Source organism: Opisthocomus hoazin, unplaced genomic scaffold (genome assembly GCF_030867145.1).
Source record: "Opisthocomus hoazin isolate bOpiHoa1 unplaced genomic scaffold, bOpiHoa1.hap1 HAP1_SCAFFOLD_208, whole genome shotgun sequence".
NCBI classification, from domain to species: domain Eukaryota; kingdom Metazoa; phylum Chordata; class Aves; order Opisthocomiformes; family Opisthocomidae; genus Opisthocomus; species Opisthocomus hoazin.
The window spans coordinates 40,695-55,178 of NW_027449061.1; the positions used below are offsets into that span (position 1 = coordinate 40,695).

At 65.5% G+C, this 14,484-nt stretch overlaps 2 protein-coding genes and 1 pseudogene across 2 annotated transcripts; 2 read left to right on the forward strand and 1 right to left on the reverse strand.

The window, feature by feature from the left end:
• Nucleotides 1–1,231: 1,231 nt before the first annotated feature.
• LOC142360358 (ribosome biogenesis protein NOP53-like) lies at nucleotides 1,232–5,594 on the forward strand. Its single transcript, XM_075412530.1, is given in 17 exon segments — nucleotides 1,232–1,433; nucleotides 2,210–2,275; nucleotides 2,395–2,479; nucleotides 2,560–2,735; nucleotides 2,738–2,779; nucleotides 2,898–2,968; nucleotides 3,056–3,097; nucleotides 3,100–3,153; nucleotides 3,252–3,356; nucleotides 3,444–3,566; nucleotides 3,568–3,597; nucleotides 3,678–3,743; nucleotides 3,746–3,858; nucleotides 3,943–4,009; nucleotides 5,294–5,320; nucleotides 5,322–5,371; nucleotides 5,496–5,594. Coding segments are annotated over 17 exon segments (1,380 nt in total). The 3' UTR covers nucleotides 5,557–5,594.
• A 2,449-nt stretch (nucleotides 5,595–8,043) lies between these two features.
• On the reverse strand, nucleotides 8,044–11,725 carry LOC142360359 (gap junction delta-2 protein-like; annotated as a pseudogene).
• Nucleotides 11,726–12,246: 521 nt separating this feature from the next.
• LOC142360354 (selenoprotein W-like) lies at nucleotides 12,247–14,128 on the forward strand. The gene is made up of 5 exons (XM_075412525.1): nucleotides 12,247–12,304; nucleotides 13,077–13,101; nucleotides 13,250–13,303; nucleotides 13,391–13,465; nucleotides 13,561–14,128. Exons 1-5 carry the CDS (start codon nucleotides 12,270–12,272, stop codon nucleotides 13,633–13,635), a joined length of 264 nt encoding a protein of 87 aa, XP_075268640.1. The 5' UTR covers nucleotides 12,247–12,269; the 3' UTR covers nucleotides 13,636–14,128.
• The last annotated feature ends 356 nt before the right edge of the window (nucleotides 14,129–14,484 follow it).

Sequence of the window (14,484 nt, forward strand, 5' to 3'; positions counted from 1 at the left end):
TCCTGCCACCAGTGACCCCCCCCCCAGGGATCCCCATTTGGGACCTTCCTGCCACCCAGTGACACCCCCCCCACCCTGGGACCCCCTGTTGTCCAAGGACCCCCCCCAGGGATCCCCATTTGGGACCTTCCTGCCACCCAGTGACACCCCCCCCACCCTGGGACCCCCTGTTGTCCAAGGACCCCCCCCAGGGATCCCCATTTGGGACCCCCCTGCCACCCAGTGACAGCCCCCCCCCCAACCTGGGACCCCCCCCTGCTGCACGGGGATCCCTATCTGAGACCCCCCTGCACCCCTGAAGCAGGGCGGGGAGATTTGGACCCCCCTCCCAACAGGGGGACCCCCCCAGGGACCCCCCTGCTGCACGGGGACCCCCCCCCAGGGAACCCCCCACCACCCAGTAACACCCCCCCCCCCCAGGGCCCCCCCCCGCCGCCCAGTGACACCCCCAGACCCCCCCTGGGCCCTCCAGAGCCCCCCAGGGCTGCCCCCCCCACCCTGGGACCACTCTGCTGCCCAGGGGACCCCCTCGGGACCCCCATCTGGGATCCCCGCTACCCAGTCACCCCCCCGCTGCCCAGGGACCCCCATTCAGAGCCCCCCGCCGCACAGTGACCCCCCCAGATCCCCCCCGGCACCCCCCCCCACCCAGGGGCACCCGCAGTGACACCACCCCCCCCCCCGCTGCCCAGGAACCCCCCCCCTTGAGCCCCCCCCACCCCGAGCCGCGTGAGCCCCCCAGGCCCCCCCCCCCCCTCCGGGGCTGTGGCCCCCCCCGCGTGGACACCCCCCCCCTCCCCCCCAAAGCATTAATAAAGGGAGGAAGCGGCTGGAGGAGTCCACGGTGTTGCGGCGGGGGGGGGGTCCAAGGGGGGGGGCGGAAAATGGGGGGTGCAAAGGGGGGGTGTGGGGGAGTCTACGGGGGGGAGCAAGGGGGGGTGTAAAGGGGGGTGCAATGGGGAGGTGAGTGGGCAATGGGGGGTGCAGGGGGGCTGCAAAGGGGGGGGTGCAAGGGGGGGGACCTCCCCAAGATGGCGGCGATCACCCCCCAACATGGCGACGACGACCTCCCCAAGATGGCGTCCCCCCTATTCCCCGCCCTCCCCAAGATGGCGCCCCCTGTTCCCCGCCCTCCCCAATGGAGGCTCCGCCTCCTTCCCGCCCCTCGGAAACCGGAAGTGGCGTCACGGCGCTTCCGGCCCGGCCCCTCTGCCCGCTCTCTCTTCCCAAGATGTCGGCGGCCGCGCCGACCACGCCGTTCGTGGGGCTCAGCCCCGGGGCGCGGGACCCCGGCGCGCCCCCCCGCCGCCGCCGCCCCCGCGGGCCCCGCAACCGGAAGAAGGGCTGGAAGTGCTGGGCCGGCCCCGAGGCGCGCCTGGGCCGCGAGATCGGCGACTTCCTGGAGGACGTGGCCCTGCAGCAGCGGGCCGCGGGGGTGAGGGGGGGCTGAGGGCCGCGGGGGGGGCCCGAGGGGCGCGGGGGGGGGCCGGGGAGTGCGGGGGGGGGGGGGGGGGGGCTTGAGGTGATATGGGGGGGGTGAGGAGGCGGTGAGGGGCGGGGGGGGGCCCTGAGGTTCGGGGGGGGGGCTGAGGTTTGGGGGGGCCATGAGGTTTTGGGAGGGGGCCTGAACTTCGGGGGGACCCTGAGATTTATTTGGGGGGCCTGGAGATTTTGGGGGGGGGCCCTGAGGTTGGGAGGGCCATGAGGTTTTGGGGGAGGGGGCCTGAAGTTCGGGGGGGCCCCTGAGGTTCAGGGGGGGGCTGAGGTTTGGGGGGGGGCCTGAAGGGAGGAGCTTGAGGGTTGGGGGGGGGGCTTGAAATGTGGGGGGGGCCTGAGGTTGCGAGGGGGTGCTTGAGGTTTGGGGGGGAGTCCTAAGTTCAGGGGGGTCTCAAGTTCGGGGGAGGCAGCCCTGAGGTTTTTGTATGTTAGGTCTTGGGGGGTCCTTGAGTATGGGGGGGGTTTTGAGGTTTGGGGGGGTCCTGAGGTTCGGGGGCTGGGCCTTGAGGTTTTGGGGGGGGTCCCTGAAGCTTAGGGGGGTCCTTGAGTTTTGGGGGATTCCACGAGGTTCGAGGTGGTTCCTTGAGGTTTGGGGGGGGGGTTCCCTGAGGGTCTGGGGGGGTTCCCTGAGGGTTTGGGGGGGTTCCCTGAGGGGTTTGGGGGGGTCCCTGAGATTCGGGGGAGTCCCTGATGTTGCCCCCCCCCCCCCCCAGAGGGCTGATCGCCGAGCAGCCGGACGAGGGGCTCTTCTTCGTGGACACGGGCAATGCGGAGAAGGGTGAGTGGGGGGGGGGTTTGGCGGGGGGGAGGGGGGACACCCCCCCACGAGGGAGCCGTGGGCCCCCCCACATTCCCTCAGCGTTTGGGGGTGCCCCCCCCGTGTCCCCCCCCCCCCAGACCGGCAGCTGAACGCGGGCCGGGAGAAGCCCCTCCACGCCGACCTCGTCCTGCAGCCCGACTCCAAGGTTCCGCCGCCCAAAAAGTGAGGGGGGGGGGGGCGCGATGGGCGCGGGGGGGGCGCTTTGGGGACCCCCCCGCTGACCCCCCCGCCTCCCCCCGCAGCATCCTGGCCTACCAGGTCCCCAACGGGCGGAAGGAGGCGCGGCGGCGGCAGTTTTGGGAGCGGCAGGCGGAGCGGGGGGTGCTGCCCCCCCCCGAGAGGCGGCTGCGGGCCCGGCTGCAGCGAAGTGGGGGGGCGGCGGCGGGGCCCCCCCCGCGGAAGGTGGTGGAAAAGGGGCGCTCGACCCCGAGAGGGGCTTCTACGACATCTGGGCGGCTGATAGTAAGAGAAAGGGGGGGGTGGGGGGGCGGGGGGGTCACTGTGTGTGTCCCCCCCCCCCGTGGAGGGGGTCGGGGGGGGCTAGGGGTGACGGGGGGGGGGGGTCCCACTGTCCCCTCAGACCCCCTGGAGCAGGCGCTGGCGGGGCAGGACGCCTGGTTCCTGCAGCAGACCAAGAAGCAGCGGGTGAAGGTGAGCTCGGGGGGGGGGCACACGGATTTGGGGGGGGGACACCCCCCCGCGGAGCCCCTCACCCACCCCTTCCCCCCCCCCCCGCAGCGCCCGGAGCGGCTGCGGGTGAAGCCGTCGCCCGTCCCCAGCCCGTGGAGGTGATCGCTGCCGGCGGCTCCTACAACCCCACCTTCGAGGACCACCAGGTTTGGGGGGGGGTGGGGGGCACCGAGGGGGGGTCCCCCCATTTTAGGGGTGCCAACACCCCCCCCCACCACCACCATTCCCCCCCACCCCAAAAAAGGCGCTGCTGCTGCGGGCGCACGAGGCGGAGGTGAGGAAGAAGAGGGCGGAGGACAGGGTGGAGAAGCAGCTGCAGCTCCCCGCCGGCGCCGAGCTCCCCACCGCGGTGAGACCCCCCCCACCCAGCGCAGGGACCCCCCACCCATTTTTGAGGGTGGGGGGCCTGCTGCTGACCCCCCCCCCCGCTGCGTAGGAGACGGCTTTCCAGGAGCAGTGCGAGGGGCTGCTGGAGGAATCGGGGGACGAAGGCGACGCGCCGGAGCCCGCGGCCGCCCCGAAGACGGCGGTGCGGTGCGAGAAGAAGACGGAGCGGCAAGCGGCGGCGCGAGAAGGAAGCGCGGGCGCTGGTGGGGGGCCGCGCGGGGTGTTTTTTTGGGGGGGGGGGGGGTCACCCCCTGCGGCGGGGCGCTGACGCGGTGCCGCGCAGGCGACGCGGCAGCGGGAGGAGAAGGCGCAGCGGCAGCGGCGGCAGCAGCTGTTCGGGCTGCGGCGGGCTGGCTGCGGGCGCAGGTGACGCAGTGGGAAGCGGAGCTGCGGCGGCGGCGGGAAGCGCGGGAGGCCAAGCGGCGGCGGGAGGAGGCCGTGCCGCGGCGCCTGGGCCGGCTCAGGTGAGGCGGGGGGGCGGGGGGGGGGGGTCGCAGTGTCCCCCCCCCACCCCCTGAGCCCCCCTCGCTGACCCCCCCACCCTGCAGGTACGAGGAGCCCAGCCTGGAGGTGCAGCTGAGCGGGGAGCTGGCTGAGTCCCTGCGCAGGCTGAAGGTGGGTGACCCCCCCCCCCCCCAAAAAAAAAGTGGGTGACTGCCTCCAAAAGTGGGTGACCCCCCCAAAAAAAAGTGGGTGACTGCCTTCAAAAGCGGGTGACCCCCCCAAAAAAAAGTGGGTGACTGCCTCCAAAACCGGGTGACCCCCCCCAAAGATCAGTGATTCCTCTCCAAAGGTGGGTACCCCCCCCTAAAGATGGGTACCCCCCCCCAAAGATGAGTGATCCCTGGGTACCCCCCCCCTAAAGATGGGTGCCCCCCCCAAAGATGAGTGATCCCTGGGTACCCCCCCCAAAGATGGGTACCCCCCCCAAAGATGAGTGATCCCTGGGTACCCCCCCAAAGATGGGTACCCCCCCCCTAAAGATGGGTACCCCCCAAAGATGAGTGATGCCTCTCCGAAGGTGGGTACCCCCCCCCAAAGATGGGTGACCCCCCGAAAGTGAGTGACCCCCCCCAAAGATGGGTGATCCCCCCCCCCGAAGGTGGGTATCCCCCCCTAAAGATGAGTATCCCCCCCGAAAGTGGGTGACCCCCCCCGAAAGATGGGTGATCCCCCCCCGAAGGTGGGTGAACACTTCTGAAGGTGGGTGACCCCCCCCCTCAAAACTGGCTGGCCCCCCTCTGAAGGTGGGTGAACCCCCCCCAAAGATGGGTGACCCACTTCTGAAGGTGGGTGACCCCCCTCCGAAGGTGGGTGAACCCACCCCAAAGATGGGTGACCCCCCCTCTGAAGGGTGGTGACCCCCCCAAGTTGGGTGACCCCCTTCTGAAGGGCAGTGACCCCCCCCCAAGCTGGGTGACCCACCCCAAAAAATGGGTGATACCCCTCTGAAGGGTTGTGACCCCCCCCCGAGGTGGGTGATCCTCCTCTGAAGGGTGGTGACCCCCCCCAAAGATGGGTCACACCCCTTTGAAGCTGGGTGACACCCCCCAAACATGGGTGATCCCCCCCCAAAGCTGGGTGACCCCCCCGAAGCTGGGTGACCCCCCCCGAAGGCGGGTGACCCCCCCCCCGACGCTGGGTGCTCCTGGGGGGGTCTCGGGGGTGGGGGTGCCGGCGCCCCAATGATGAGCCCCATCCTTGCGCTATGAGGATTCGCAGCCCCCCCCCTAACGGCGGGGCTGGGAATGTGAAGGGCTCTCCGGGGGTCCCGGGACCCTCGCCGCGTGGGTGAGGCCCTGGGTGCTGAAGGGTGCCGGCAGCCCCCCCGCTGGGGAGGGGGCTCGGTGGGGGCGCGGGTGGCCCCCCCCCACCGTGACCCCCCCCCATTTCTTCCAGCCCGAGGGCAGCGTCCTGCGCGACCGCTTTCAAGAGCCTGCAGAAGCGCAGCCTGATCGAGCCGCGGGAGAGGGCCAAGTGAGTGGGGGGGTGCTCAAGGGGGGGGGTCAGGGCGCCCCACACATTGGGGGCAGCCCAGGGGGCGCCGCCCCACATTTCGGGGGGGGGGGGGCATAGGTTTTTGACCCCCTTTTCCTGCCAGGTTCAAGAGGAGATATCGGGTGAAATACGTGGAGAAGAGAGCGTTCCGGGAAGTGACGTGAGCGGGGCGGCCGGGGGGGGGGGCCGTGGGGGCTGGACCCCCCCCGGCGCTCCCCCCACCCCACCATGCATCCCAATAAAACCCCTTTGGCGGCAGCGCCGTGTGCGGGGGTTTGGCTGGGGGGGCAGCTGGGGGGCTGGGGGGGGGCAGCTCTGTGCCCCCCCCCGGGGGGGTCGCGGCAGATGGCGCCCGGCTCAGGCCCTTTCCCTTCATTCCCGCTCTCGGAGAGCGGATTAGAGGCTGCAAATCCGATGGGGGGGGGGCTCCGTGCCACGCTCGGGGCCGGGGGGGTCACCCAGTGCCGCCCCCCAACCCAGCGCTCAGTCCTCAGCGCCTTTATTGAGAATTTTTGGGGGGCTCTGCCCCCCCCAGCTTCTCTATATAAAATAAATAACCCCCAAGCGCCTTTATTGACATTTGGGGGGGGCTCTGCCCCACCCTTCTTCTCTAAAAAATAAATAACCCCCCAACCCAGCCCTCAGGGCCTTCATTGACATTTTAGGGGGGGCTCTGCCCCCCCCCCAGCTCCTTTATATAAAATAAATATAAAATAAATAACCCCCCAAGCACCTTTACTGACATTTTGGGGGGGGCTCTGCCCCCCCTTGCTTCTCTGTATAAATAAATAACCCCCCCAACCCAGCCCTCAGGGCCTTTATTGACATTGCCCCCCCAGCTCCTTTATATAAAATAAATATAAAATAAATAACCCCCCAAACGCCTTTATTGACATTTTGGGGGGGCTCTGCCCCCGCCCAGCTTCTCTATATAAAATAAATAACCCCCCCAAGTACTTTATTGACATTTTAGGGGGGGCTCTGCCCCCACCCAGCTCCTTTATACAAAATAAATATAAAATAAATAACCCCCCAAGCGCCTTTATTGACATTTTGGGGGGGCTCTGCCCCCCTTGCTTCTCTGTATAAAATAAATAACCCCCCCAACCCAGCGCTCAGCCCTCAGCGCCTTTATTGAGAATTTGGGGGGGCTTTGCCCCCCCCCCCAGCTTCTCTATATAAAATAAATAACCCCCCCAAGTACTTTATTGACATTTTTAGGGGGTGCTCTGCCCCCCCAGCTCCTTTATATAAAATAAATATAAAATAAATAACCCCCAATTACCTTTATTGACATTTTGGGGGGGGCTCTGCCCCCACCCTGCTTCTCTAAAAAATATATAACCCCCCCAACCCAGCCCTCAGGGCCTTCATTGACATTTTAGGGGGTGCTCTGCCCCCCCAGCTCCTTTATATAAAATAAATATAAAATAAATAACCCCCAAGCACCTTTACTGACATTTTGGGGGGGCTCTGCCCCCCCCCAGCTCCTTTATATAAAATAAATATAAAATAAATAACCCCCCAAGCACCTTTACTGACATTTTGGGGGGGGCTCTGCCCCCCCAGCTCCTTTATATAAAATAAATATAAAATAAATAACCCCCCAAGCACCTTTACTGACATTTTGGGGGGTGCTCTGCCCCCCCAGCTCCTTTATATAAAATAAATATAAAATAAATAACCCCCCAAGCACCTTTACTGACATTTTGGGGGGGGCTCTGCCCCCCCTTGCTTCTCTGTATAAAATAAATAACCCCCCCAACCCAGCCCTCAGGGCCTTTATTAACATTTTAGGGGGGGCTCTGCCCCCCCAGCTCCTTTATATAAAATAAATAACCCCCAAACGCCTTTATTGACATTTGGGGGGGGCTCTGCCCCCCCCAGCTTCTCTATATAAATAAATAACCCCCCAAGTACTTTATTGACATTTTTAGGGGGGGCTCTGCCCCCCCCAGCTCCTTTATATAAAATAAATATAAAATAAATAACCCCCCAAGCGCCTTTACTGACATTTTGGGGGGGGCTCTGCCCCCCTTGCTTCTCTGTATAAAATAAATAACCCCCCCAACCCAGCGCTCAGCCCTCAGCGCCTTTATTGAGAATTTGGGGGGGCTTTGCCCCCCCCCCAGCTTCTCTATATAAAATAAATAACCCCCCCAAGTGCCTTATTGACATTTTTGGGGGTCTCTGCCCCCCCCCAGCTTCTCTATATAAAATAAATAACCCCCCCAAGTACTTTATTGACATTTTAGGGGGGCTCTGCCCCCCCCCAGCTCCTTTATATAAAATAAATATAAAATAAATAACCCCCCAAGCGCCTTTATTGACATTTTGGGGGGGCTCTGCCCCCCCCAGCTTCTCTATATAAAATAAATAACCCCCCCAACCTGGCGCTCAGCCCTCAGCGCCTTATTCAGATTTTTGGGGGGGCTCTGCCCCCCCCCAGCTCCTCTATAAAATAAATAACCCCCCCAACCCAGCACTCAGCGCCTTTATTGACATTTTTGGGGGGGGGGCTCTGCCCCCCTCAGCTTCTCTATATAAAATAAATACCCCCCCACCCCCCCCCATTTCCCCCCAGCGCGGGGGGGGGCGCGGGTCGTGGCCCCCCCCCCCCACTCCCCCGCTTGCACCATGGTGAAGACGTCGATGGCCGCCGCGGGGCGGGGGGCACCCCGGTGGATTTTTTTTTTGGGGGGGGGTAGCACCGTGTGTGTCCCCCCCCCAGCAATACGGGGGGGGCTCAGACGTAAGCGGACTCGCTGGACTGCGTCCGGCCGAGCCGCGGGCGCGGGGGTCGGCGGCGCCGGGTCCTTTTTGCGGCCCTCCCCCAGCGACTTGCGGCGCGCAACCGAGGCGCCGCGGACGGCGGCCTTGACCTTGCGCCAGCCCAGGTGGTTGAGCTCGGCCAGGTTGAGGAGGACGCAGACGCCGCTGACGGCGAACATGAAGACCAAGAAGACGGTTTTCTCGGTGGGCCGCGAGACGTAGCACTCCACCCTCCTTGACGCAAGGGTAGCGGTCGCATTCGAAAATGGCCGCCACGTTGAAACCGTAGAGGAAATACTGCCCGGCTAAAAAACCGATCTCCAGCGCGTTACGGAAAACCACCTGGATGACGTAGAAGCGGGAGATGCCCTCGTGGCGTTTGGTTTTGGGGGGACGGGGCGGCGGGGGGGCCGGGGAGCTGCCCGACCTGCGAGCGGTCGGGGGGGGTCCGTGAAGCCCCCGTCGAGGCCGGGTTTGGGTTTCTTGGCGTCGCGGTCGAGCGGCGGCGGGTAGAGGAAGGAGTAGCGGCGCTCGCGTTGCTTGGCCGACTGGTGGACGGAGTAGGTGATGAAGCAGAGGCTCGGGTGCAAACCAGTATGATCTGGAAGACCCAGTACCGATGTGGGAGATGGGGAAGGCCTTGTCGTAGCAGGCCTGGTTGCAGCCCGGCTGGAGGGTGTTGCACATGAACATGGTCTGCTCGTCCTCGTAGACCGTCTCGCCCACGATGGCCACGATCAGGATGCGGAAGATGACCACCACCGTCAGCAGGATCCTGCGCCGAGGGAGGGAGGGAGGTGCGGCCACCCAGAGTGGGGACACGGGTCCTGCCTGCACCCGCATACGGGGCTTGGGCCTGGAGACCGGGGTCCTACCTGGATACATGGGTCCCACCAGGACCCAGACACATGGGTTGGGCCTGGACACGTGGGTTGGACCTGGAAACATGGGTCCCCACCTGGACACATGGGTTGGACATGGGAACGTGGGTGGAACCTGGAGACCTGGGTCCCACCTGGACCTGGACACATGGGTTGGACCCGGACACGTGGGTTGGACCTGGAAACATGGGTCCCACCTGGACACATGGGTTGGACATGGGAACGTGGGTGGAACCTGGAGACCTGGGTCCCACCTGGACCTGGACACATGGGTTGGACCCGGACACGTGGGTTGGACCTGGAAACATGGGTCCCACCTGGACACATGGGTTGGACATGGGAACGTGGGTGGAACCTGGAGACCTGGGTCCCACCTGGACCTGGACACATGGGTTGGACCCGGACACAGTGGGTTGGACCTGGAAACATGGGTCCCACCTGGACACATGGGTTGGACATGGGAACGTGGGTGGAACCTGGAGACCTGGGTCCCACCTGGACCTGGACACATGGGTTGGACCCGGACACGTGGGTTGGACCTTGAGACCTGGGTCCCACCTGCATACATGGGTCCCATCTGGACCCGGACACGTGGGTTGGACCTGGACACGTGGGTTGGACCTGGAGACCTGGGTCCTACCTGGACCCAGACAACGTGGGTTGGACAGGGACACGTGGGTTGGACCTGGAGACCTGGGTCCTACCTGGATACATGGGTCCTACCTGGACCCAGACACGTGGGTTGGACCTGGAAACATGGGTCCTACCTGGACCCAGACACGTGGGTTGGACCTGGAAACATGGGTCCTACCTGGACCCAGACACATGGGTTAGACCTGGGTCCTACTTGGACCTGGGCACGTGGGTTAGACCTGGAGACCTGGGTCCTACCTGGAGACCTGGGTTCTACCTGGACCCAGACACATGGGTTGGACCCAGACATGTGGGTTGGACCTGAACACGTGGGTCCCACCTGGACCTGGAGATGTGGGTTGGACTTGGAGACCTGGGTCCTACCTGGACCCAGACACGTGGATTGCACTTGGAGACCTAGGTCCTACTTGGACCTGGACACATGGGTTGGACCCAGACATGTGGGTTGGACCTGGAGATGTGGGTTGGACCTGGAGACCTGGGCCCTACCTGGACCCAGACAGGTGGGTTGGACCTGGACACGTGGGTCCTACCTGGATCCAGACACATGGGTAGGACCTGGAGACCTGGGTTCTCACCTGAACCTGGATATGTGAGTTGGACATGGAAACACGGGTGGGACTAGGACACGTGGGTCCCTCTTGGACCCAGACAAGAGGGTTGGACCTGGCCACGTGGGTCCCACCTGGACATGTGGGTCCTATGTGGACACCATGATACGTAGGTCCCACCTGGACATGTGGGTCCTACACAGACCCAGACATGGGGTTCCTACCTGGCCACATGGGTCCTACGTGGACCCCAACGTGTGGGTCTGGCGAGGAGCTGGCCCCCCAGGCCCCACCCAGGCACGTGGGACCTCCCACCCGCACACATGGCACCCCCGGGGTCCCCCCTGGCCCCGCCTGCCCCCCATGTCACCACCCCGACCCTGACCCAGGGCCGCGGGCGCCCCTCGACACTGGTGCCACGCGGCTGTGCCCAGCGTGGGGACCCCCCGGGGGGCAGCCTGGGGGACACGGGGGGCAGATTTTGGGGACATGGGGGCAGGTTTGGGGACACAGGGGGACAGGTTTGGGGACACAGGGGCAGAGTTTGGGGACATGAGGGGCAGGTTTGGGGACGGGGGGCAGTTTTGGGGACACAGGGGGCAGTTTTGGGGACGGGGGCAGATTTGGGGACCCGGGGGGCAGATTTTCGGGATGGGGGGCAGATTTTGGGGACACGGGGGGCAGCTTTGGAGGCACAGGGCAGATCTGGGGACCCGGGAGCAGATTTGGGGACACGGGGGTAGGTTGGGGGACATGGGGGGAAGCTTTGGGGACACAGGGGCAGATTTTGGGGACATGGGGGGCAGGTTTGGGGGCATGGGGGCAGCTTTAGGGACGGGGGGCAGTTTTGGGGACAGGGGGGCAGCTTTGGGGACATAGGGGGCAGGTTTGGGGACCTGGGGGGCAGATTTGGGGGACACGGGGGGCAGTTTTGGGGCCATGGGGCAGGTGGTGGGGACCCAGGGGCAGATTTGGGGGACACGCAGGGACCCCCTCCCGTGTTCCCCCGGGCCCAAACCCACGCGGGAAGGAGCCCCCCGGGCCGTGCCCGTCCCCGCGGTGTCCCCAGTGTCACCTACTGGGTGACAGCGGGGGGGGTCACAGCTGGGGGGGGGGGGTCACACGGGGGGTGGTCACGGGGGGCGTAACAACAGGGGGGGGTCACGGGGGGAGGTAACAGCAGGGGGGGTCACAGCCGCTTCGGGGAGGGGGGGGGGGCCGCGCCGTGGGGCCCCGCTGTCACCCCGCGGGTGGCTCCCCCGCCCCCCCCGCCCAGCTGCGGCCCCGGGGGGGTCCCGAGGGGGTGTCCCCGTGGGGGGGTCCCCGGGGGGGGGGGTCTCACCTGCCGATCATGGTGGAGTGCTGCTGCACCGCCGCCTCCAGCAGCCGCTCCAGGATGGTCCATTCGCCCATGGCGGCGGGAGCGGGGGGCGCCGGGCCGGGACCCCCCCCAGCCCCGCCGGGACCCCCCCCCGCCCCGCCGGGACCCCCCCCGCCCCGCCGGGACCCCTCCCGGCTCAGCGCCGCCGCCCCCCCATCCCCGGCCCCGCCGCCGCCCGGGAGAGCCCAGCGCGGCCCCGGCTCTGCGCGGGCACGGGGCGGCGGGAGCGCGCCGGGGGGGGCGGGCACTGGGGGGACTGGGGGAGGCGCTGGTTGTACTGGGGAGGCGCTGGTTATACTGGGGGGATGCGCTGGTTATACTGGTGTGACACACAGGTTATACTGGGGAGGCACTGGTTATACTGGGGGGATGCGCTGCTTATACTGGGGGATGCGCTGGTTATACTGGGGGGGCACTGGCCGTACTGGGGGGGTCCCTGGCCACCCCAGGGCAGCACTGGCCGTACTGGGGGATGCCCGGCTCATACTGGGGGGACACTGGCCATACTGGGGGGGGCACTGGCCATACTGGGGGACGCCCGGCTCATACTGGGGGGGCACTGGCGCGGCCCGCAGCGCGGGGCGGGGCTCGGGGCGGAGCCTCCTGCACCCCCCGCCCCCCCCGCAGCCGCCGCCGCCATGGCCGAGCCGCTCCGCGTCTCCGTGCTCTACTGGTACCGGTCCGGGGTGGGTTCCTGTGTCCGGGGGGGGGTCTTTGTGTCCAGGGGGGGGTCTTTGTGTCCAGGGGGGAGTCTCCGTGGCCGGGGTGGGGCCCTGTTCCCGGGGAGGGGTTGTCCCTGTGCTCGTGGGGGGGAGGTCCCTGTGCCCCGGGGTGGGGGGGGGATGTGTCCGAGGGGAGGTCTCTGTGCCCGGGGGGGGGGGTCCCTGTGTCCGACGGGGGGTCCCTATGCCCGTTGGGGGGGTCCCTGTGTCCGAGGGGGGGTCTCTATGCCCGTTGGGGGGGTCTCTGTGCCCGGGGGGGGGGGGGTCTCCTTGTGCTCGGGGGGGGAGGGCCTGTGCCTGGGGAGGGTCCCGGTGCCTCTGAGGGGTCCTTGTGCTCAGGGAGGGGGGGGTCCTTTTACCGGGGGGGGTCCCTGTGTCCGAGGGGGGGTCCCTATGCCCGGGGGGGGGTCTCTGTGCCCGGGGAGGGGGTCGCTGTGTGCGACGGGGGGGTCCCTATGCCCGGGGGGGGGGGGGGGTCCCTGTGTCTGAAGGGGGGTCCCTGTGCTCAGGGTGGGGGGTCCTTGTTCTCGGGGAGGGGGTCCCTGTGTCCGAGGGGGGGGGGCGGGGTCCTTGTGCTCAGGGTGGGGGTTCCTTGTGCTCTGGGTGGGGGTCCTTGTGCCCTGGGGGGGGTCCCTGTGCCCGGGGGGTGGTCCCTGTGTCCAGGAGGGGGGGTCCCCTTCGCAGGGGTCCCCATCCCTCTGACCGCCCCCCTCCCCCTGACAGCGGAGCCTGAGGCTACCGCCCCAAGGTAAGCCATGTGTCCCCCCCCCCGCGAGGGGCTGCCCCCCAAAACGAGCCCGGCGGTGCCCCCCTCCCCTTCTGCCCCCCTCGTGAGGGGCTCCCCCCCCCCAAAACGGGCCCGGGGGTGACGACCCCCCCCCCCCCCTATATTTCAGTACCAACAGCTCAAGCATGAGCTGGAGCGGCGCTTCCCAGGCGCGCTGGAGGTGGTGAGTTGAGGGGGCCGGGGCGGGGGGGGCCGAGGAAGGGCCGGCAGGGCCCGAGGTGACCCCCCCACCCCGTGTGTCCCCCCCCAGAGCGGCCAGGGGACGCCGGAGGTGACGGGATGGTTTGAAGTGACGGTGGGCGGACGCCTGGTCCACTCCAAGAAGGTGGGGGCCCCCTCCCTGCTGTACCCCCCCCCCTCTTTGGCATAGCCCCCCCCCCCCCCTCGGGGTTGGCCGCAGCCGCTTCTCCCTTCCCCCAGAACGGCGACGGTTTCGTCGACACCGACGCCAAGCTCCGAAAGATCATGGCCGCCATCAAAGCCCTCCTGCCGTAGGCGCCCCGCCGCGACACCCCTAACGAAGGTGCCGCCATGACACCGCCACGACGCCGCCACGACGCCATGACACCGCCACGACGCCGCCACGACGCCATGACACCGCCACGACGCCGCCACAAGGCCGCCATGACGCCACGAGGCCGCCATGACGCTGCCACGACGCCGCCCGCCGCCCTCGCGCCGGCCCCCGAGCGCTCCATGACGGGAACCGCCAAAACGTCCGCCGACACCGGGCCGTTCCCCGACGCCGCGCGCGACGCCAGCACGAGGGCGGCCGTCGAGCTTCGTGCGTCCCCCCCCGCCCCGGTCCCCTTTCCCTCCGCACTCACCGCCGCCGCCACCGCTCGTTACGTTCGGCCAGGCCGAGCTTTGTCGCGGTTCCGTTTTGCCTCCCTCGCTAATTGGCGCAGGGAGCTTTCGCCGAGCCTGCCGGGTTGAAAAATAAATAGAGATTAAAAAAAAAAAAAGGGGTTTAAACCCGGTGAAATCATACCGTTTAATTTAATTAATTTAATTTAATTAATCATACTGTTTAATTTATTTTTTTAATTCTTTAATTTTTTTTAATTTTTTTTAATTCTTTTTTTTATATTCTTTTTTTTAATTCTTTTTAATTCTTTTTTTTAATTTTTTTAATTCCTTGGGGTTTTTTAATTTTTTTATATTCTTTCTTTTTTTTAATTCTTTTTTTTAATTCTTTTTTTTTAATTCTTTTTTTTAATTCTTTTTTTTTAATTCTTTGGGGTTTTTTAATTCTTTTTTTTATATTCTTTTTTTTAATTCTTTTTAATTCTTTCTTTTTTTAATTCTTTTTTAATTCTTTTTTTTAATTCTTTGGGGGTTTTT